Source organism: Spea bombifrons, chromosome 5, assembly GCF_027358695.1.
Source record: "Spea bombifrons isolate aSpeBom1 chromosome 5, aSpeBom1.2.pri, whole genome shotgun sequence".
Classification (NCBI taxonomy): Eukaryota; Metazoa; Chordata; class Amphibia; order Anura; family Pelobatidae; genus Spea; species Spea bombifrons.
The window spans coordinates 46,126,784-46,148,515 of record NC_071091.1 but is presented as its reverse complement, the minus strand read 5'-3'; the positions used below and the strand labels follow the sequence as shown (position 1 = coordinate 46,148,515).

Genomic DNA, 21,732 nt, shown 5'->3' with positions numbered 1-21,732 from the left:
TGGCCGATTTTCAAACTAATCCGTTTCTCAATTGAGGTCTGCTATCCAGTTGTGCAATTTCTTTCCCAGCAAATGTAAAGTCTGCATTTAGAGTCTAGTTTGACAGACATACCTCTCCTTTCTCTGCTTTGGCAGACAACAAAGCTGTGACGTTCACTGTGATTTTAGCTGTGTGTTTGTTAAATGGGTCTGCTACACCGGTTTATGTTTGCTCAGTAGAACATGCTGTCAAGTCTCATTGAAGGGGACAGGACACTACTGTAAATATCCACCATACACACCTCGTCTTCCCTAGTCTTTTGTTTCTGTTCAACAACCGAGGTGGAAACATTCAAAACGTAGTAAGATAAGTAGGAAAATGGTCCCAGGCTGCTGTTTTTCCATCTAACCCAGTTATATTGACCTTGCTATTTACTTTTACATATTTTAATGGATCCATATCCAATATTATATCACAAATCATCCCCACAATTCAGGGACAATCTACCCGTATTGCACTTTTATATAATTGGTGTTCTTTCTCCAGCTGAGTACTCTGCTACGTGTTAACCCCTTTTTATCTTCCTAACAACGGGTTTAGCAATTTAGGAGGCTTTCTAGATCTTGTTACGTCACCGCCTAGGTAGCCTGCCTCTTTTACATTAGCCAGTTGCCCACCTCCCCACCCCGAGGCAATATCCCCTCCTCGTTTGGAGGTTACGCCCCTCAAGATAGTAGTTTGTGCCTCACAGGTAGTTAGCTAGGCCTCCCCCTACGTTTTTGTCCCGCTCTATCGCAGAGCTTGATTAGCTAGAAGTTAGTTAAGATAGGTTCTTGGGCATGTGGGATCTAATGAGGTTCCTTTCCATGTATTCATAGAATGTCACTGCAATCCGATCAAGAGGACAGGTCCTCCATGCCTTGCTCATCTGCGCCAGGGTCAGACGTGGCCACCTCTCCTTCCCTCCGAGCATGGACAATTCCAAAATCGATGGCCGACTTAACTAGGAGGGGCAATCCATTCTCGACCTCCGCTAGAAAAGCGAAACTTTTCTCCTCCTACTAGATCTAGCCTGCGATAGTCCACTTCAGTGGACTTGGCCCAGATGAGAGATATGCTTACCTCACTGGTGGCATCGGTCTCGTCAATCCATGAGAGGCTAACCAATTTAGAAGCCCAGCAGTCTGCAACTGTCCCGTGCCTCCCCCCCCCCCTTTCAGGCCCTGCCTAGCTCGGGCCCGCCCCTCCGGGGACCTCAGGGTCAGGTATGTCATCTGGCGTTTCTCCTACGATTTCCCCTTCACATTTTATCCAGGGTAATCTTAGGAAGGATATACTGGAAAGGAAAGACGTTAACTTGGTCTCCCTTCTAATAAGCTCCAGTGACCTGGCGGAAAATAAAGCCTTTTCCTGCAGCGAAGTTTCAGTAGTGCTTACAGCTAAAGACCCCAGACTGGCCAAAAAGTTGTCTGTCCCGGAATTTGTCCTCGCCTTTAGCATTTATAGGAGTGTCTTGTGTTCAGTATTCCCGTCCAGAAGGGAAGAGCTTGATCAATATTTATATAAAGTGGTGGAATTAGGTTATAAATATGGGGGTCATGCTTTTTACGATTATCACAGGTCGTTTTCCGCTAAAGCAACTGCAGCGCTCGCCCAGCTTAACTATGCGACTGACTGGAGTCGAATAGACACGGAATTGTTTTGCAGGCATTTTGCAGGTGTCAAAACCCCAGTGTGTCATATTTTCCAGTCCACGGCCCACGCAGCTAACTTTTGTCAAGCTACCAACAGCCCACTCTCCACCAGCTCGGCCGCTCCGTCTGCCCTCTCCAAAAAACACTCTCCAAAACCCACAATAAATTGGGTAGACCCATATCATTTCCAGGCAGGTCCCGTATCTGCAACAATTTCAACTCCACTGGTTGCCATTTCAGTCAGTGTAGGCTTCTCCATATTTGCACAAAATGCTATAGGGCCCACCCCCAGACCATGTGCCCTGGGTCTTTATTCCCTAAACAATGACTATCCCCTATCAATGCAGAGGGCCTTTTGAGTAAGTTGCATTTCCACCCCCCCCCGATTTAGTGAATTTTCTGGTTCAGGGCTTGGCGTTTGGTTTCCATACAGGAGTAGTTGTGAGGCGGCAGGTAAGACGCCAGAAATCACAGGTGGAAACCCAGAATGCAGGTAACAGCAGGCGCACACCTCAAATACAGGATGCGACAGGGTAGCCAGGGTCTGGTACGCGAGAGAGCACGTCAGGATAGCCAGGGTCTGGTACACGAGAGAGCACGCCAGGATAGCCAGGGTCTGGTACACGAGAGAGCACCTCAGGATAGCCAGGGTCTGGTACACGATAAGGGCCGTAAGGAAAACACAAGGAACGGGTACTACATGGCGCAATAATGGTGGATGGTGATGGTGAAAAGAGGACACAAGACGAGGAGCGTGGACCTCGCAAGCAAACTCCCAGGAGTCTTCCTCAGGGTCATATCCTTTCCAGCGGATGAGATACTGTAAACGTCTCCAATAAAGATGGGAATCCAGAATGTCTTCGACCTCGTACTCTGCGTTGTTGTTGACGAGGATAGGAGGAGGAGGAGTAGGTCAACGACCAGGGAAGGGGTTGGCTGTCCACGGTTTAACCAAGGAGACATGAAATACTGGATGAATGGTAGGTTTTGGTAAGGTTCTTGACATGTTCGGTGACTGATGGGACGGAACTGGGAAGCGGTGATCCAGGCAACATAGATGGGTGAAATCTGTAGGTAGTATTAAAAGGTGACATTTTAATAGAATGGTGAAAATGATTATTATAGGCAAACTCTGCCAAAGGTAGGTAATGATTCCAGTCGTCTTGCAGATACGTGGTGTAACGACGAAGATATTGTTCTACTGTTTGATTAGTTCGTTCTGTCTGACCATTACTCTGTGGATGGAAAGCTGTCGACAGAGAGCGTTGGATGTGTAATTGCTCGCAGAAAGCCTTCCAGAAATGTGAAGTGAACTGGGATCCACGGTCAGAAACAATGTCCTCTGGTAACCCATGGAGTCGAAAAACGTCTTTAACAAAGGAACGTGCTGTCTCCATGGCTGAGGGGAGATGATCAAAAGGAAGGAAATGGGCCATCTTAGTAAATTGATCTATTATAACCAATAGGGTGGCAAAACGATTAGATGCATTGCATTTCTTGCAAAGATTGGTTCATCACAGCCATCTGTTGAGTCAGAGCCGTGATTTCCTCTAATAAGTCAGCGGGTTGCATTGGGTTCAGTTATTATGTGAGGCGGCAGATACGACGCCAGAAATCAAAGGTGGAAACCCAGAATGCAGGTAACAGCAGGAGCACACCTCAAATATAGGATGCGACAGGGTAGCCAGGGTCTGGTACACGAGAGAACACGTCAGGATAGCCAGGGTATGGTACACGAGAGATCACGTCAGGATAGCCAGGGTCTGGTACATGAGAGAGCACGTCAAGATAGCCAGGGTCTGGTACACGAGAGAACACGTCAGGATAGCCAGGGTCTGGTACACGAGAGATCACGTCAGGATAGCCAGGGTCTGGTACATGAGAGAGCACGTCAAGATAGCCAGGGTCTGGTACATGAGAGAGCACGTCATGATAGCCAGGGTCTGGTACACGATAAGGTCAGCAAGAAAAACACAAGGAACGGGTACTACACAGCACAATAACTGAGCACTGAATGAGTCTCAGTGCTCAGTTTTTATACTTCCCACTAGTGATCGCCTCTCCCATAGACGTGACATCAATCGCACGCGTTCCGTTTGTGACGGGGAACACATAAAGTTTGGTGAGGGCGCGCGTGCGCCTAGAACAGACAACGCGGCCGGTGAAGGAGGATGGAACAGACGCGGCCCGGGACCGTCTACCCGGAGCGGGTGAGTAGTGTCGGCGAGAATCCCGCCGTGGGTTCTGACAGTAGTGGCCATGCCCCAGGAATCTTGGGAATGCCCAAACCTCAGGTCAGCCTTATCGGACTCAGAGGCAGTGAATTTTCTGCTGTCCCAAGAACTGGCTAAAGGGTTTATCATCGGCCCCTTTCATTCCCCTCCCTTTCCGGTTTGGAGGGTTAGCCCGGTGGGTATTGCTGTGAGCAAATTCTCCAATGAAAAGAGACTCATTGTGGATTTTGTCTGCCCCTTATTCCTCGGCGTGTCCCAGCATTAGTTCCCTCATTCCGGCCGAGGAGTTCTGAGGCGCATGGTTATCCAAGCCGGATATAACAGATGCGTTCAAATGACTACCGATTCATCCAGATTTGTGGCATCTTCATAGGATTAAATGGGGTGGGACTTACTACTTCGCAACCCGATTAGTTTTTGGTTCTAGAAGTAGTCCGAAACTTTTCGACACCTTAGCTGAAATGTTGGCTTGGCTCCTGCTGAATTCTTCCCGTTGCCCTGTAGTTATTCATTACTTGGATGATTTCTTAACGGTTGAGGCCCCCAATCTATCCCCTTGCAGTCTACGGCTTCTTATCCTGGTAGCCCAACATAAAACGGCAGGGCCAGTTACCACTTTAGAATTCCTGGGGATAGTGCTGGATCCTAATAGGATGGAGGCCAGCATGCCTAGTGTGAAACTCCAGAGAATTCAGGATATAATCCAGAGTTTCATGAGATTTGATACTTGTTCCAAACTTCAATTGCAATCCCTTTTAGGTCATCTTAATTTTGCAATGCGGATAATTCCTCAAGGCAGGTTCATCTCCTGTCTCTGCTGTCGGCGTCCCAAAGTTCTGAGGAGGCAGTGGTCATAGATCAGTCAGCTAGGTCCGACCTGCGTATCGTATGTGGGCCAGGTTCCTTAAGACTTGGAACAGATGTTTATTTCCCAACCCAGTCTTTCTTCCCCGAGGGTTTTTACCGATGCCGTCCCTAGGGTTTTGAGCTATTTGCCAGGTTCAGTGGTTAGCCGAGAAGTGGCCTTCTCAGATGCTTGAGATTCCCCGCTTTCACAACACCTCGGCCCGGTTCGAAATCTATCCCATTGTATAGAGGCAGCAAGTGGACAGGTGATACAGTCACCTTTTTCACGGATAACATGGCCACAGCAGAGATTGTCAATAGAGGAAGGTCATCCTCAGTTCACATTATGGGGTTTATGCGTAAACTTACTTGGTTATCGTTATATCATAAATTCTTTATTAGATGTTCGCATGTGCCGGTGTAACGTCCACCCTTTGCAGTCTGGAATTGTTTAATCTCTGTGCTGCTCATTTTCCGTTTTCAGTTTTGGTTCCTGTATTGTTCCTGAGTTGCGGCCAGCGCCCCACTAGTGGACTCCCTAGACGAGTGCCCTGCATCCGGACTCCCAAGTCGAGTGCCTTGCAAGTGGGCAACCTGCCGTGTGGCCCCCATCCAGAGGGCTTCCTGTCGTGTGTGTGCCCCATCCAGGGGGCTTCCTGTCGTGTGCCCCATCCAGGGGGCTTCCTGTCGTGTGTGTGCCCCATCCAGGGGGCTTCCTGCCGTGTGTGACCCATCCAGAGGGCTTCCTGCCGTGTGTGTGCCCCATCCAGAGGGCTTCCTGCCATGTGTGCCCCATCCAGAGGGCTTCCTGCCGTGTGTGTGCCCCATCCAGAGGGCTTCCTGCCGTGTGTGTGCCCCATCCAGAGGGCTTCCTGCCGTGTGTGTGCCCCATCCAGAGGGCTCCCTGCCGTGTGTGCCCCATCCAGAGAGCTTCCAGCCAAGAGACTTTCTATCAGTATATGTTGTAGTACCATCATCTGCAATACAGCTCTTATCAGCATATTTTGTCTGTGATTTATTTCCTGCACCTGTCTGTAACGACCCCAAGCCATCATGTGTCGTGGGGTACAGACGGAGCCCATCGTATCCCCTGCACCTGGGCTCCTATCAGACTTGTTCACCCAGTTTGTGACAGCCGGGTACGCAGAATCTAGCGGCTGACGCGTTATCTCGTATAGTGTAAAAATGGCACCACATACCGACATGAAAACATCATCCCAATCATGATTTGAGGCTGCTTTGCTGCTTCTGTGCCTGGACAGCTTGCCATTATTGAGGGGATAATAATTTTCCCAATTTTATCAAGGTATCATACAGGATAATATCAAGATGGCTTTCCGCCAGCTGAAGGGCAGTAGAAGTTGCGTGATCCAGCAGGACAATGAGCCTGAACATCAAAGTAAATCTAGTACAGAATGGCTTAAAAAAATCTTTCTTTTGGAGTGGCCCTGTCAGAGGCAATAAATCCCTTTTAAGAGGTCAAATTTGGGTAAAATTCTTCTAAATTGTGAAAGCAGTACAGGATACACACTGAATCTATGAAGGAAAAAACAGTGAGCTAAATCTACATGGGACATAACGTTGCCCTTTCTAAATAAGGACCACCACCTCTGGGTAGACAACTACTACAGTAGCCGAGGACCATTTAGGGATTTGTAGATGTTTGACACTGTAGCCTCTGGCGCCATACACTCAAAAATGACAATGCATTGACAACAGACAACAGTTTTATGAATTGCCATATAAGAGTTTACTATGAAATCTTTTTTACATTTTCTGCTTTGTTCTCTTGTTATCTTGTGGGGTCCTGCAACCAAGTCATAGGCCAAGTAAAACAAGGGGAAAATTGAGGGTATTTGGAATTAGCATATTACCTACAAAAATATTCCAAGCTCTCAACAATTTACTGCCCTGTAACTTCCACAAAACCAATTTTCTTAATCTTGAGATGCAGCTGAACAAGTTTGCTGATTTTTTCTGCCACAACAAATAACCCATGCAAAAATTCATAAGCAACACAGAAATGTTGGTGGAAAATCATAGGAAATTACTAGACTTGTGCATTTGTATTTGGCGAACATGAAAACGAACTCAAAGAAACGAACATGGCGGCAGCAAAAAAAGAGGAAGACGCACAACACGAAGAATCATCTTCGTTAATATCCCTTAACTAATCTCCCTGGTCCCTTCCCCTTCTAGCCTACCTTGTCTACACAGCATCGCAGGGGTTAACAGGAGCGGGAATTGGTCCACTCATACAGACCTTTACCTCCTGACACCAAGGAGTTTTTCTTTGGCAGTGATTGTAGGACAAATGGCTATATGACAAGTGTTCAAATGCTCCTAGAAACATAGACTAAGTGGTCTGCTTCGAAGAAATATATACTTTTGTTGGTGGTTTATGGGGTGTTTGTTCAATATTCCAACTACAAACCTTTTTGATATTTGCTCCAAAATGATCAGAAATAGGGTGTTGTCAGACAGCTGTTGAGTAACTGATGTGGCTGCTGTAGATGCTTTTGATTTGTCTTCTTTAATACTATTTTGGATTTTCTTTTATATGCCTATAAAGCCCAATAAAATATGATGACAGTGGCTTTGGAATTGAGGGGAATGCTGATAAATACACATTAAATATATGATTACACCTAGTGGTCTCCTACTTCTCCTACTTAGTTATGCATAGAGCAGAGTTAGCCCCAGACAGCCCAGACAATGAAGAAGCTGACCTAGAAAACTGATGATACAGGGCTTCTCAGAGACTCCTGGTCAAACCCGGAGCATTCACACATATGCTAATAAGTATTAGCCTGGTTACATAGACTATACACACACACACACTAGCAGTGGCAGAAATAATCTTAACTTCTTGTTCTCAACAGTTACATAATTATTCCTCACTGGTTTGTGAAGATCACTGGTAACCCTGGAGTTTGCAGAAGAAATGCAAACTTCATAGCTATGTGTAAAAAAGGTCAATTGCATTGTGCTTATGCTGAAAGAAAGTCATTAAGGACATTTTTTGAAAGGGGACTCAAGTTTTTCTTCAAGCATGCCAGCCAAAATAAATCCGTTAGCAGCATTCTGCTAGTTTAATCTCCTTATACCACAGCATCTGTTGCCATGGTAGCAAGCAGCTATTTTAGTCTGCATGCTCCAAGGACCAGTTATAGCCTTTTTCATTAGCAGAGAAATTACTGTATCTCCTGTGTGTTGGCTGGTTAAACAAATGCATAGAATAATATCTCTTGATTAAAGCCCCTTGTCTAAAAAAAACCTTGGTGTGCTCTCTTTACTCTGATATTTTAATGGCTGAAGCATCAAGTTTTTGTTCTTTTTATATCGCCTTGGCTTGCAGCCAGGTATAAATCTAGACTCCTAGAACTGTACAGTTACTTTGGACTGTGTATGTAAATATGTATAATTACACACACCAAGGGAAAAAAGGAATGGTTTCACCATATGTAGCTTGAATAAATGGTCCCATTTATAATGCTTGCACTTATATTTTACATCAGGTGAATAACAATTAGTATTAATATTGAAAAAGCCTTACCAATTCCCTTTAAGGCAGGATGGATTGCACTCCACACCCCCACACTGCCTTTTCTTAGGCGTTGTCCGATGGCAAATTCGAGGTGTAGCAACGGGATGCCTTCCAAAACCAATAGAATAAGAAAGGGAATCATAAACGCTCCTAGAAAAAAATATGTTACCATTAATTATATTTTTTATGTTGCATATTGTTTCTCAACTCTTAAATACCAAAATATACTTTATACATTTGAAAAAGGAAACGTCATTTAAAAAATTGAATCTAGGTATATAGCATAGTCTCCTGAGACTTGCATTTGAACAGCAAGCTCCCAAGACTTGATTCACAGGTAGTTCCTTGGAAACTAGCACATCTGCTACTAATTATTTACATAATTAATTACTAGTATACATGCCTAAGGTGTATTACTTGTTTGTTTATTTATGCAGGTAAGCAGAATTAGTTCCTTGTGTTCATTTGCTCCATAATATACTCACAGGCTAACATCGTTCCAATGCACAGCTATTAAGATGTAAAAAAAAAGATATATAAATGCCCAAGGGGTACCTCAACATAAATTTCTAGTGGCCAAGCATTTTGAATTACTCTACCTGGGCTATAGAAATAGTACATACAGGTATCAGACCTAGAGTAAAACACTTTTAGCTTTTTAAGCGTAATAAGTAGACTTGTGCACAGTGAGCAATAACGCTTCGACGCTTTTGGCACATTTGTTTTCAGGAAAAAAAATTAGTTCCTGGCTGATCGGCTCTGACAAAATTCCTGTGGGTCCTTGACACCTTCTGGACTTGATTTTAAAAAAGGTCTCCCAGAGTATGAACTGCTAATAAGGGGTGCAGCAGCAACAGTGGTAGTAGTAGTAGGCCACTGGGCCTGGGCAGACAGGCAGCAGCAAATGCAGCCCCGTGGAGCAGGACTGAATTCCCACCACAATATTATAGAAATTTATAAAATAGGTTCCCCCAGAGTAAGGATGGTTTAAAGAGGTGCAGCAGCAGTAGTAGTTGGGCACTGTGCCTTGGCAGGCAGACACTGGAAGATGATAGGCACATGCACCCCATGGAGCTTTACTGAAGTTCCACAGTATTATAGAAATTTAAAAAGAAAGGTTCCTCTAGACTAAGGACTAGGGCTGCTTATCGATAAAATCGATATTAATCAATAAAGAAAATTGTTGTCAACAATTTTCATTATCGATTAATTGAATCGATTTGATCGAATATAAGATGAGTTTTTTTTCAGAGCCATTGTGATAGACAGCGTTGTGTGCACAGAGTACAATGACACATGTTAATGTATAATATTTTAAGTTTTTTATTCTGCTGTTTGTTTCTAACACCCAGTTTGTTCATTAAATGATTTAAAATAAATTAAAACTTTGCATATTGTCTTTTTATCCGATTAATTAATAATAAAAAAAAAATTGGCCTACTAATCTATTATGAAAATAACCATTAGTTGCAGCCCTAGTAAGGACCATCAAAGAGGTGTAGCAGCAGTAGTATGGCACAGATACTGGGCCTGGCCAGGCAGGCACTGGCAAAAGGCACATGCACAATGCAAACACACACAGTCCCTAATACTTCCTAAGAGCTGCCAAAATATGAGCTGAGGTGTGCTGCTCACATATAACCATAACCACAGCAGGGAGTAGGACGGATCTATATCCCTGCCCTTCTGCTGCAGTGCCACTCCTCCTTTCACCCCATGTGCCTCTGTCTTCACCGGCTACAGTGGTCCTGTCTTGTCTTCCAAATAGGAAGGTGGTGCAACAGGGGAGGCAGTAGTGGGGAGAGCCTCTAGCAACTGCATGAAGGGCTCCCCCTCAATTATGGTAAAAGAACCACCTACAACAGAGATAACCTAACCAATTCTTTCATCTTATTTGAATGTTGCTTTGGCATGCCCCTTGAATGGAAAGCCCCAAAGTGTTCTAGGGTAGGCTGGTGCTGTGGATGTCTGTGCCCTACCAGTCCCTGGGAATAAGTCACATTCTCCTCAAGAAGGCTGAGGTCTCACCACACCCTCGTCTTGCAGCTGCTGCTCATGGCGCATGTTGTGTGTTTGCTGATGTCACCAATGCCTTCAGTTTTCATTACAAGCAAAGCTGGTGTTTACATAGACGTTGATCAATTCCAGAATTGGTGAAATGTGCTTTCACCTTTCAGCCTTGTTGTGGCTTAGCCCATCTTGACGTGGATGTTGGTATGGCAGAGCCTGCCCTGGTGTGTGTGTTTGGGTTTTGGTGTGGCAGATCCTGTCCTGGTGTGTGTGTGTGTGTGTGTGTGTGTGTGTGTGTTTGGGTGTCGGTGTGTCAGAGCCTGTCCTGGTGTGTATTTGGTCATCCATTTCATTGCACTATACTTACTGTAAGAATACATTGAACTATTTCATTTTTACTTCTCCAGAGATAAAACATCCTCCTGAATGTGTAGATCCCTTCAAAAGAACAAAACTTTCTAGGCCCAGAAATCAGTGAGAAGAAATGTAAAGGTATTGGGTTATTTACTCTATTTCAATCTGCATATTATATTACAAAGGTATAGTTGCAGAAACCTTGAAGGTGTTTGGGATCTTCAGAGTCTGTGAAACCCAATTTAATGGTAATTCATTATGATCTTCAGGGGACCATTCCCTTTGGTTTCACTGTCAAGGACCTTTTACATACACACTGGCTCTTAACTACTTTAACTACTCAGGAACAGGTTTTAAACTAAAATACAGCCACATTGAATGCAAACCCAATAGAATGCCTTGTTTTGTCACCATGTATTAATCAATGAAGAATAATAGATGATATGATATGATAGAAAGAAAATAAAACATATTAACTTGTCCACAAATTACAAGTTTGGATGGCACTAGCATAAATGGGCAACTGTCTTAAACTACTCAGGAACAGGTTTTAAATTTTATTCAAATAAAGACAGTCACATGGTATGCAAACCCAGTAGAATGTCTGGTTTTATAACCATGATTTATTTATCAACAAAGAATAATAGGTGGGATGATAGAAAGATAATAAAGCAAATGAACATATATATGTTTGTGTCACCAATGTTTATTTATCAATGAAGAATAATAGATGAGAAGATAGAAGGATAAAAAAAATAACAACATGTCCACAAAATACAGGTTTGGCAGGTACTAAATGGGCTCTGGTTCCGGTTTTACATTTTAAACAACTGAAAGACAGCCATGCTGTGTGCAAGCCCAGTAGAATGCCGGGTTTGACGGACTCGTCCCCTCAGGTACACGCCTGTGGATATTATACCGGCTCGACCACCCCTTCGCTAATACTGGGAAGGAAAAATATTGCTAAACATTCCTTATATGCATTCGGTGTAGTTTCCCCAAGTGTTGGAACCATTTGTTGTCCGTTGTCCCCCTATGTACCCAGTTTTTATGTTATACCCCTTTTCGTATTGCTCCGACCCAGAAGCTGCCTCCCTGCTGCCTACACCTCCAGGTCCAGTACCGGGACATACAGGTTTTCCCTCTGGAACTATTGAGCAGGCCAGAATAGCCTCCTGCCCCACTATGCCCTCTGTAAACCAGACAGGATTATCTCCACAGGGTGCCCAGCCAAGGCATATTATGGGGCAGAGTGGCATATAGGGAGGTATAAGGCATTTCAGGAGACAAAGTGGCGTATAGAGGGTTGAAAGGCATTTCTGGAGGCAGAGGGGCATTAAGGGGGTTAAAAGGCATTTCATAGAGCACTCTGCCTACAGAAATGCCTTATGCCCCCCCATTTAACCCACCCCGGAAAAAAAAAAAAATTACCGGTGCTTCTGACTCCCGGTGTGTTGTCCGGGCAGTGTGTAGACGTCTACGCGATTCGCGTAGGCAACTTCCGCTGCAGCCGGAACGAGGTGCGGTTAGCAGCGGAGAATTCCCCAGTGAAGGGAACTCTGATCTCTGACAACCAGGGAAGGTCTGCCCGATGGACATAGATAACCCCTGCTGCTAAACGGAAGGAGGTGCGGTTAGCAGCGGGGGTTGTCTGCGTCCTTCGCGCAGACCTTCCCGGCTGTCAGAGAGAATTCCCCGGTGAGGGGAACTTAATAAATCAGTTCATTAGTACTGCTTACACCAGTCTCTTTCAGTTTAAAAAGCGTTGGTAAGCACACTTTAAGATCTTTAAAACTAGTTTTTTTTATCTTCCTCCTTCCAGTCCAAAAAGTTCTGACTTGTGCCTTTCTGGGTTCACCATCGCCCATTTGAGACCTTAAAATTATTGGTGACTTGTTCGCCCTCTAGCAACAAAAAATTAAGTTTCAACAGACCAATCTTAGTTTTGGATTCACTAATAGTGGATTCACTATAGGTAGTTTTTAAAGGCCTATGGTCTGAGAATATATTATCTTCTGGAAAAAAACATCCTGAAGACAAAACCAGTAGAGGAGGACATAAAATTGACGTGGGAGCTGACCTGGCCATTAGACCAGGATCAGTAGGTTTTAGTTATACAAAACCTTAAATTCAAAATCAATAATAACAGTTTTAAGCTGATGGGAAGACCTATCTACTTTCTGACTCTCATCCTCTCCACTTCAATTGTGGCCAAGTAATACATAACGGAAACCGCCTCCCATTATTAGAAGGAAAGAATCTGTGGCAAAGAAGGAAATATGTTTCCACTATTTCATTCCTATCTGGTGAAACATATACATTCATCAGATGAACATTAAACCTTTTAAAACATCAATTAAAATTGGTCTCCCTGGATTTTTTTTAAATAAATCAATAGATACCCAAGCTGGGGGTACAGAGGAAAAAAAAAACAATGGAAAATAAAAAATGAAAAATATAAAAATGTTGCAGCAGACTCAAATGAAAAAATAATATCACAATTAGGTATGAAAAACACAACATTCGATCATCATAACAACGAACTATAAATTTGAAAGTTGAAAAGTAAACCATCAGGGTAAAATTGAAAGATCCTATAGGGAAGGGGGGCTAAGAGGTAAAGGAAGGGCAGGGATAGATTGGGATGGTGTTGGGGGACGGTAGGGGGAGTGAGCAGTCTGTACGACACCGAGGCTGTGATTAGTCGCCAAGACACCAAAGTCGCCATGCCCACAGAAACAGAATCAGCTATTAATGTTTGGGTCTGGGCTCCTTGACAAACTGCATCCAATAGAACCATTTGTGGTTGTATTTGACGGTTTGGTCCTCAGCCTTAAGAATCATTTCCTCCATGATTCTTGTCCTCTCCACACGCATCACCCACTCCCAGAACTAGGGAAGTGTAGTGGTTCCCCAATGTAGTGAGATCAGAGTTTTGGCATCATTAAGCAGGTTTTTAATCAGCGATTTTTTTTCTATACGCTCCAGTCAGGAGGGGTGTGTGGTAGACTAGGATTGGTTTATTTCCAGGATCTGGCAATTAGTAGCTTTTTGGCCGCCAATGCGTGTACAACTATTATTTTTCTTTCTAAAGATACATTTATGGGGAGAACATGTAAAAGAGCGATCTTCATATTTTTTTTATTTGAATATTATCAATTTTTTCCAATATTTCATATGTATCATCCCAAAGGGATCTTATTTCTTTACAAAACCACCAGCTATGCTTGTAATCACCCCTTTCCGCACTGCACCTCCAGCATTTATCCGATGAGTTTGAATACATAATTTTCTTCTTTCAAGTTTGAAGTAATTTTCCCTAATTGTTATGGAATGTATTGTATTATTTGTCTGATTTATTGCTGTGTACCAATCTTTTTGTGAAATCTCTGACCTTAAATCCCTTGACCATCTAGCTAAAAATAGCTCTTGTGTAGTCTCATCTATTTTTTTTAATCACTTCATAAGATTTAGACATTACTTTTTTTATACTTCTCTTACTAAATATACATTCGAGTTTTCCGTGTGTATCTCTGTCAGCCTTATAGCGTGCATGATATAGAAAAGATTTTATTCTTAAGTACATAAAAGTTCTGAGTTAGGTAAATTATATTCCAGAGCTAATTGATTAAAAGATTTTATTATGTCATCATACATAATATCTTTTACTTTTATAATTCCTGAATTTCTCCAATTTTTAAGGTTCATATTTGGTACATTACTTTCTATAAGATGAAGATCTGCATTGTCTAAGATCTTATACCGAAGGCTAGGTTTTTTTATCCTTTTCCATTCACCAAAGATATCTCTAATTATATAATTTGTGGTTTCACTAAGCTTATGTTCCACATTACTATCGAATTGCCACATATATGAGAATACATTTTCATTATTTATCATAAACTTTTCTAACTTAAATCAGGGTTGGTCATAATTTGTTTGAAGTTGTACATTATATATATGGGTTAAAAGACTTCATATGTGCTTTCAACTCTAGGATAGTTTAAACCTCCTCTATTCATTTTTGTAATCAAATATTTAATTCCCAAACTCAACCATTTACCATTGTTAATACATTTACTGAAACTGGATTGTAACATATTAATCCAAGGTCTCGGAATCTTTAGAGGCACATGTCTAAAAAAATAAATCCATTTGGGAAATATATAAGAGTTAACTGCATTAATTCAAGATAATTGCATATTCTTCCATTCTTACAATGAATGGTTGGTTTCGAAGAGTGAAAAAAAATTCTTTCGCTGTAATTTTTAATCCTAAATAATTTAACTCTGATGATTTCCATCTAAATGTATATTCCTGTTGAATTAATTTTTTTTACTTGTGTTGTGATATTTAGTGGCAGAATTTCTGATTTTTCTATTAAAAAATTAAAAAAAATATATAAAAAAGAGAATAAAAAAAAATTAAAGAACCTTACATCCCATTGCCCTAGCATGGCATCTAGCCAGTATAACCCTCCTGCCTCCGTTCACAACCCCCAAACACGTTAAGCCATAGGCATAAAAATTATACAAAAAATGTACACCTTATAGTATGCTCCCTGGTGCTGGGAAAGTATGGAAAATCTATATAAATTAGGTATTTCTGAAATCAGGACACCTGAATTTATAAACTTGGAGGGGATTTTCCATCACTTTACCTAATTTTGTGAGGATTCAGAGGGAAAATTATTTTTTTTTTCTAATTTTGCTAGTTTTTACTAAATTTCTCATTCTAAATTTTCAGCTAATCATCCAACTATGGTATCAAAAGAAAGCTCTATCTCTCAATCTCTCAACTATACAATATATAGTTTACATGGGTACACTATTCCCAGGAAAAGAGAATAATCGCTGAACCGACAAAACCGCAAAAATGGCAAAATTGCTCCGGGCTTTGAGGTACCAAAAACCCCTGGAATTGAAGGGGTTAACATAGACATTCTATTTAGCAAAGGTGATAAAGGGCATCCTTGCTGAGTCCTATTTTTCGAATTAAACCAGTCTGCTTTAATATTTTGGCCAATTGTTCTCGCTGTGGGTTTTGAGTATAGTGCCTGAATTACTGACAAAAATTGGCCTTTAATTCCATAGGCACGTATCGATTGGAACATAAAATCCCAATTTACCCGGTCGAAAGCTTTTTCTGCATCAAGTGCAAATAAGCACAATGTTTTTTTCTAAATGTACAAAATCCAAAATATGAATAGTTCGCCTAATATTTTCATATGCCTGTCTTTCGGGAACAAATCCTATCTGATAGGAATGAATTATAGTTCTTATCACCAATTTCAATCTTTCTGCCAAAATTGCTGTATAGATCTTAATATCTACATTAATGAGAGAAATTGTTCTATAGTTTCTAACATCCTCTACTTTTTTATTATTTTAGTATTGGGAGTATGTTTTACGTGAACGTGTGCCCATCAAATTTCATTAAGCCTCTCTGGGGTCAGACAAGGCTGCCCTATTTCACCTCTTCTTTTTGTCTGTTGTATAGAGCTCTTTGCCAAGTGCATAAGATGGAATTCGGAGATCAGAGGGATCACCGTACCGGGCAGAGACAAGAAAGAGATAAAGTGCTTGCTCTACTTCGATGACGTGACCATCTTCTGTGTAGAGCGCCGCCAGCGAGAAAGCTTACCAGCCGTGCTAGAGCTTCAGCAAAGCTTCAGACGCAAAGGTCAACTGCGGGAAGTCAGAGACCATGCTTTTCGTGCAGTGGGACCTGACTTCCGACCCGATCCTGTTTCCCATCAAAACCGACTTACTAAAGATCCTGGGAGTCTAGTTCAGCAGAGATGGCGTGGCCCTGAAAAGCTAGGAGGAGAGACTTGCTAAAGTAAAGACGAAATTTGGACAGTGGAGCCTCAGATACCTAACCATCGAAGGGAAAGTGCTGGTGCTGCGCAACAAGATTCTTCCCGTGCTGCGGGACGTGGCTCAGGCCTGGCCCTTGTTGGTCACTATAGACCATACACCGAGCCCAGTCGCAGGGGAACTTGGAGTTAAGTCTGTACCCCACAATGCCTCATAACTGAGGGAAGATACAGACAGGCGCAAAGAAAGACACCACAGGCAGGATACTATGATATAGGCTATATTGAGGGATCTGGCAAGACAAGTAAATACAGGTAATAAGTCTCTATGGCTGGAAGCCCGATGGCAGGGTGCACGGCTGGAGGCCCGATGGCAGGGCCCCAGGCAGGAAGCCTGATGGCAGGGCACCAGGCAGGAAGCCCGATGGCAGGGCACCAGGCAGGAAGCACGATGGCAGGGCGCACGGCAGGAAGCCTGATGGCAGAGCACCAGGCAGGAAGCACGATGGCAGGGCGCACGGCAGGAAGCCCGATGGCAGGGCGCACGGCAGGAAGCCAGATGGCAGGGCTGACGGGAGTAGGCTTGGGAGCCCACTGGCAGGGCACTCGGCTTGGGAGCGCACTGGCAGGGCACTCGGCTTGGGAGCCCACTGGCAGGGCAATCGGCTTGGGAGCCCACTGGTAGGGCACTCGGCTTGACAACCCACTGGCAGGGCACTCGGCTGGAAGCCAGGAACAATTCGGGATCAGATACAAGTCAGGATCAGATACAGGGCCAGAGCAAAACAAATAACTTCAATGTAAAGGCCCTGACTGAAGGGCAGGTTTAAAAAGGCATGGTAATCCAGGTAACAAGGCCCAGCTGCTTGCAATAACGAGGTCTGGGTGCTCCAGAGAGAGAAGGGCAGCCACTAGTAGTTGTTGGAAAACATGAGTGAATAATTAGTGCATAGTCTTGGCAGGCAGTGTGGATCCTGACAGGTGTTATAGTGTCCCCTAGCATGGATCTGCTGGGGCACTTGGCACTGTGATGAGTGTGTGGTGGGGCACACTTTTTTTCACTTTGCACGGGTTGGTAAGCATGTTGTATTCACCTTGGATCCCCTCATGATGCACTTTTTTTATACCCACTCTTAAATTGCCCTGGCCATTGGCTGATTGTGGCGGGTGATTTTTTTTTTATCTTACCATCCATTGGTTGGGGCCGCTGATACCTTCACTGGCACTTGTTTTGGCACCGACACTTTTCCCTTTTCGGATGAGTTAAGCACCATTGGGTTGCCTGATGCCACAGTGATTGGTGGGGGGAGTGGTGTGTGCCTTCTGGCCCCCATTTCCCCTTAGAAAATGTTCTCATAAAGGAGGACGTGAAGACTTCAGTGGTTTCCCTCTCAGGGAGATTCTCGAAGATCTGGCCCACCCAAGGCTTTTGCCTGGGTGGGAAGGAAGGGGATGCATATCCTTTCGGAGAGTGCATGCCCCAGAAGACGAAGATTGGGGACTCCGTATCACCTTCTTCACGATTGATAAATGCATGGCAGTAGAGACGGAAGAGCACGACCATGGGCTCTCCAAAAAAAAATTGGGGTAAGCCTCAGTGCTGCCCTTGCCAGGGCAGTAAAGCACTGTATTGCTATGCTTCTATATACTACAGTGCCGCCGAGGTTCCCAAAGAGCTGTGTTTCCTGCTGTCTTTGACGCTAGTCCTGCCTGACAGTTGAAGTTGAAGGTTGAAAAGCTTTTTGTATTTATTTCCATAAAAAGGGCACCAAAATCCTCAGCACCAAATCTATGATGCTCTTAATCTGGCCCTGCCTAAAAGATTCTAAGAAATGCTTTTTTTAATCTAATGGACAAAATGTGTGAAATAATCCACTGCATATATAGTTTGAAGAAAATATGCTTATAACATATTTTTTTTTACCATTTGCCAATTAAAGATTATGCATGAAATAATCCACCAGCAGGCAGTTAACACTATATAGACTGCTGATGGGTTTAGGGTAATACCCCAACCCATTAAAATACTGGTAAAACTAAAAATAAAACCCTATTGCTTAAACAACTGCAGAAAAAAAAAATCACATAAATAGTCAATGATACATTAATAAGGCACATGTATTCAAATATCAATTCTTAGGATTTGTGGGTAAAGTTCTTAGATTAACTTTGTATCAGGTTTTTTAAACTACTTTTGCTTTAAGATTTTATTTCCACGTAATTTGATACATACGGTACTGAATTTACAGAAGCTGCAGGGAAAAAAGATAGTGCTTTACACCAACCAGAATTTCTAGGATTTCACAAAGCTTTGGCCAAATGGTTGCTACTGCCAGTTATGGTGGCAGTGAGTCTACTTCAAAGGTTTAAGGTACCCCAAGTGTCATCTGAGAGTAAGTCATTACAGTGGACTGCTAGTTAAAATGTTGGCCATTGATATGTTTCCGTTTTTGTTTGTAGAAAAAGAAAGGGGCATGGCTACTGCTGTTATCTCCTGATGAAATGATGGTTGGAACATTCATTAAACTCATTAAAGTAGGGATCTGAATCACTAAGAAGAACAAACTGTCTGTCATGTAAGGGTGTAGTTAAAAAGCAGCTCCCATGGTAACTGTTTACATACAGGACAACTGTTCACTAGGTAGTGCAAAGCCACTTGAATTCTTATGGCATGACAGCCTACATGGTTGTATTTTGATGTAAAGCTACCCTCAAATCTTAATACAGTTTGATACATTGTTAATGACTATAGAACTGTCTTTACAATTGTAGTGTGGAGATGCTAAAATTCATCAAAACTAACACTTTTCAGGGGAAAGACTGAAATGAGAGGGAGGGTTCTGAAAAAGGGGTGTGAAAGGGACAGGTAGGTAAATCATGATGATGAATGAACAAGTGACAACCATCCTTGATATTTTACATTCCTGGGAGCCAGTATTTAATGTCAGAGGCATACTATAAGTGTTTTGCATGTAAGACTGATGATAGCCTGGACTTTCACCTAAAAGTAGGAGCCAGCATCGGCACCTGCTTGTTTATAAAAAAAATATGGAACACTCAAAATGAGCACTGGTATATTGCAAGGGGTTTTACATTTCCATCAAGGTCATACAGACTAAGCACGGGATGTATACACCCTTTTGGCATCTCTGATGTTGCCCAGCAACTGACCAAATAAACATGGCTGCTGCCCCCCTCCCAAACACCCACACTGTTTTCAGCTAAAGAAAAATAAACATAAAAATAATGCAAGAAAATGCAACATTCAAAGCGGAATAGGTTGTCTGCTTTTCAGAACAATGTAGAACAAATTTGGAATCTGTGAGATCTGTTAAGGTGCTGATTTTTCATTCTATCTGTAAAATGTGAGATCGTTGATCTCAAAAGGAGAATAAGGAGAATACATAATATATATTGGTTAACTGGTTGTTATTGTCAGAATAATATTCAGATTTATTTAGAACAAACATTTAAATTAAATCTCACAATTCATGACAAATCCCCTTTTATATACGCCTCATATGTCTCCAAACCAGCAATGGCTAGTACATTTAAACATAAACAGTATCTTTATAAACCCTATAACATTTTATTATTACATATTAAGAGATGAACTTAATTGTCTGTTTGGTTTAATGCTTGATTTAATGTCTTCCAGATTTTCTTGAGGTTTAGGTATAGTAGTTTGTTGTTAACTCTTTAACTGTTCAATAATTAATTCAAGCTTTTCATTCTAAAAACTAGCTGCTAATTGCTGACTATCCAGCAGTAAGTCTAGCACTTATAACTTCCTCATATTACATCTAAGGCAGTGGTTCTCAACCTTCCTAATGCCGCGACCCTTTAATACAGTTCCTCATGTTGTGGTGACCCCCAACCATAACATTATTTCTGTTGCTACTTTATAATTTTAATTTTGCTACTGTTATGAATCGTAATGTAAATATCTGATATGCAGGATGTATTTTCATTGTTACAAATTGAACATAATTAAAGCATAGTGATTAATCGCAAAAACAATATGTAATTATATATTGTGAAATATGTGTTTTCCGATGGTCTTAGGTGACCCCTCTAGTTTTAGACTATAGCCAAATACTGTATCCTGATCATAATGTCAGCATGACTACTGTAATTATATCTCTAAAAATTATTCTGAAAGGTGCCAAGTACAGTTATTAGCATAATATAAAAATACATACATTTACATATTTGAACTTTTCCATACTTCAAGGGAAATGGATAACATGGTCAAACTAGGTGACACAATTTCCCTATATGACTTGATCGCAATTAAAGCTTGTATCACTGACTAGTAGTATGAAACAATGTCTAGAAAAATAAAATGCCCAAAACAGGAGGATCTCATATCTTGTTGTGAACAAACACATGAACATCAAAACTAGTCAATACTCAAAGTTAGGTGCCCCATAGAAAAGCAGTTGTTACTCCTGCAAGATCAAGTTTAAGCTTTAATCATTCTACCTAATGACATGACAACTTTAACATCAATAAGATGTTTTCTAGGTTTTTCTGTGATTAATTTGATTTTCTAATTGTTTATAAAATATAAAACAAGAAGTACGAATCATTAACAATATGATAAAAGAAAACACATACCTCCTCCATGGCTTTGGCAGAGGTAAGGAAATCGCCATACATTTCCTAGTCCTACACAAAAGCCTATACAAGTAAGCATATACTGAGCTTTGTTATCCCATTTTGGTCTCTCATTTGCCTCTTCTTTTTCTAATATTTCAAGTTCTTGGTAAGTTTGAATCCTTCTTTCCAGTCCTGGATTTGGAATCACAAGCTTTACCATGATGTACAAACAATACTTAAAAATTACACAGTGAGCAGGAAGAGAGAAAAACAACAGGTATATGATCAGAGTGCTCAAGACCTCAAGCTAAGCAAAAGGTATTTATAATGAACCTTTGTCACTAAGGGTGAAGAGTCCACTACTTAATGAACAGTGTCAGCAGAACCTTTAATTCATGCAAGTAACCTATTTATTAACACATTTCCATGACAACCTTAATGAGCAAGGTTTAACCATCATTCACAATGTTATCTGTTACATTACTTATTTTGCTTTTATTGATGTACTGAGTGGTTATGAAACAATCATTATCCACATCTTATGTAAACAAAACTGCAACATAAAACATGCAGAAATTATACCCTGTGTGGAGTTATTAAAGCAGGTTTATTGATGATGAAGCTTTTAGTTTTCAAATGAAAAATAT

The 21,732-nt window shown here is 41.9% G+C and overlaps 1 protein-coding gene across 1 annotated transcript in view; it reads right to left on the bottom strand.

Moving 5' to 3' along the window:
• SLC6A19 (solute carrier family 6 member 19) overlaps positions 1-21,463 on the bottom strand; it is an 89,836-nt gene extending 68,373 nt beyond the window's left edge. Inside the window, exons 1-2 of the mRNA XM_053467314.1 lie at positions 21,104-21,463; positions 8,311-8,451 (exon numbers count right to left, since the gene is read on the bottom strand). Coding sequence (XP_053323289.1) covers positions 8,311-8,451; positions 21,104-21,305 — 343 coding nt within the window. The 5' untranslated portion in view covers positions 21,306-21,463. The remainder of the gene's footprint in view (positions 1-8,310; positions 8,452-21,103) is intronic.
• Between the last annotated feature and the right edge of the window lie 269 nt (positions 21,464-21,732).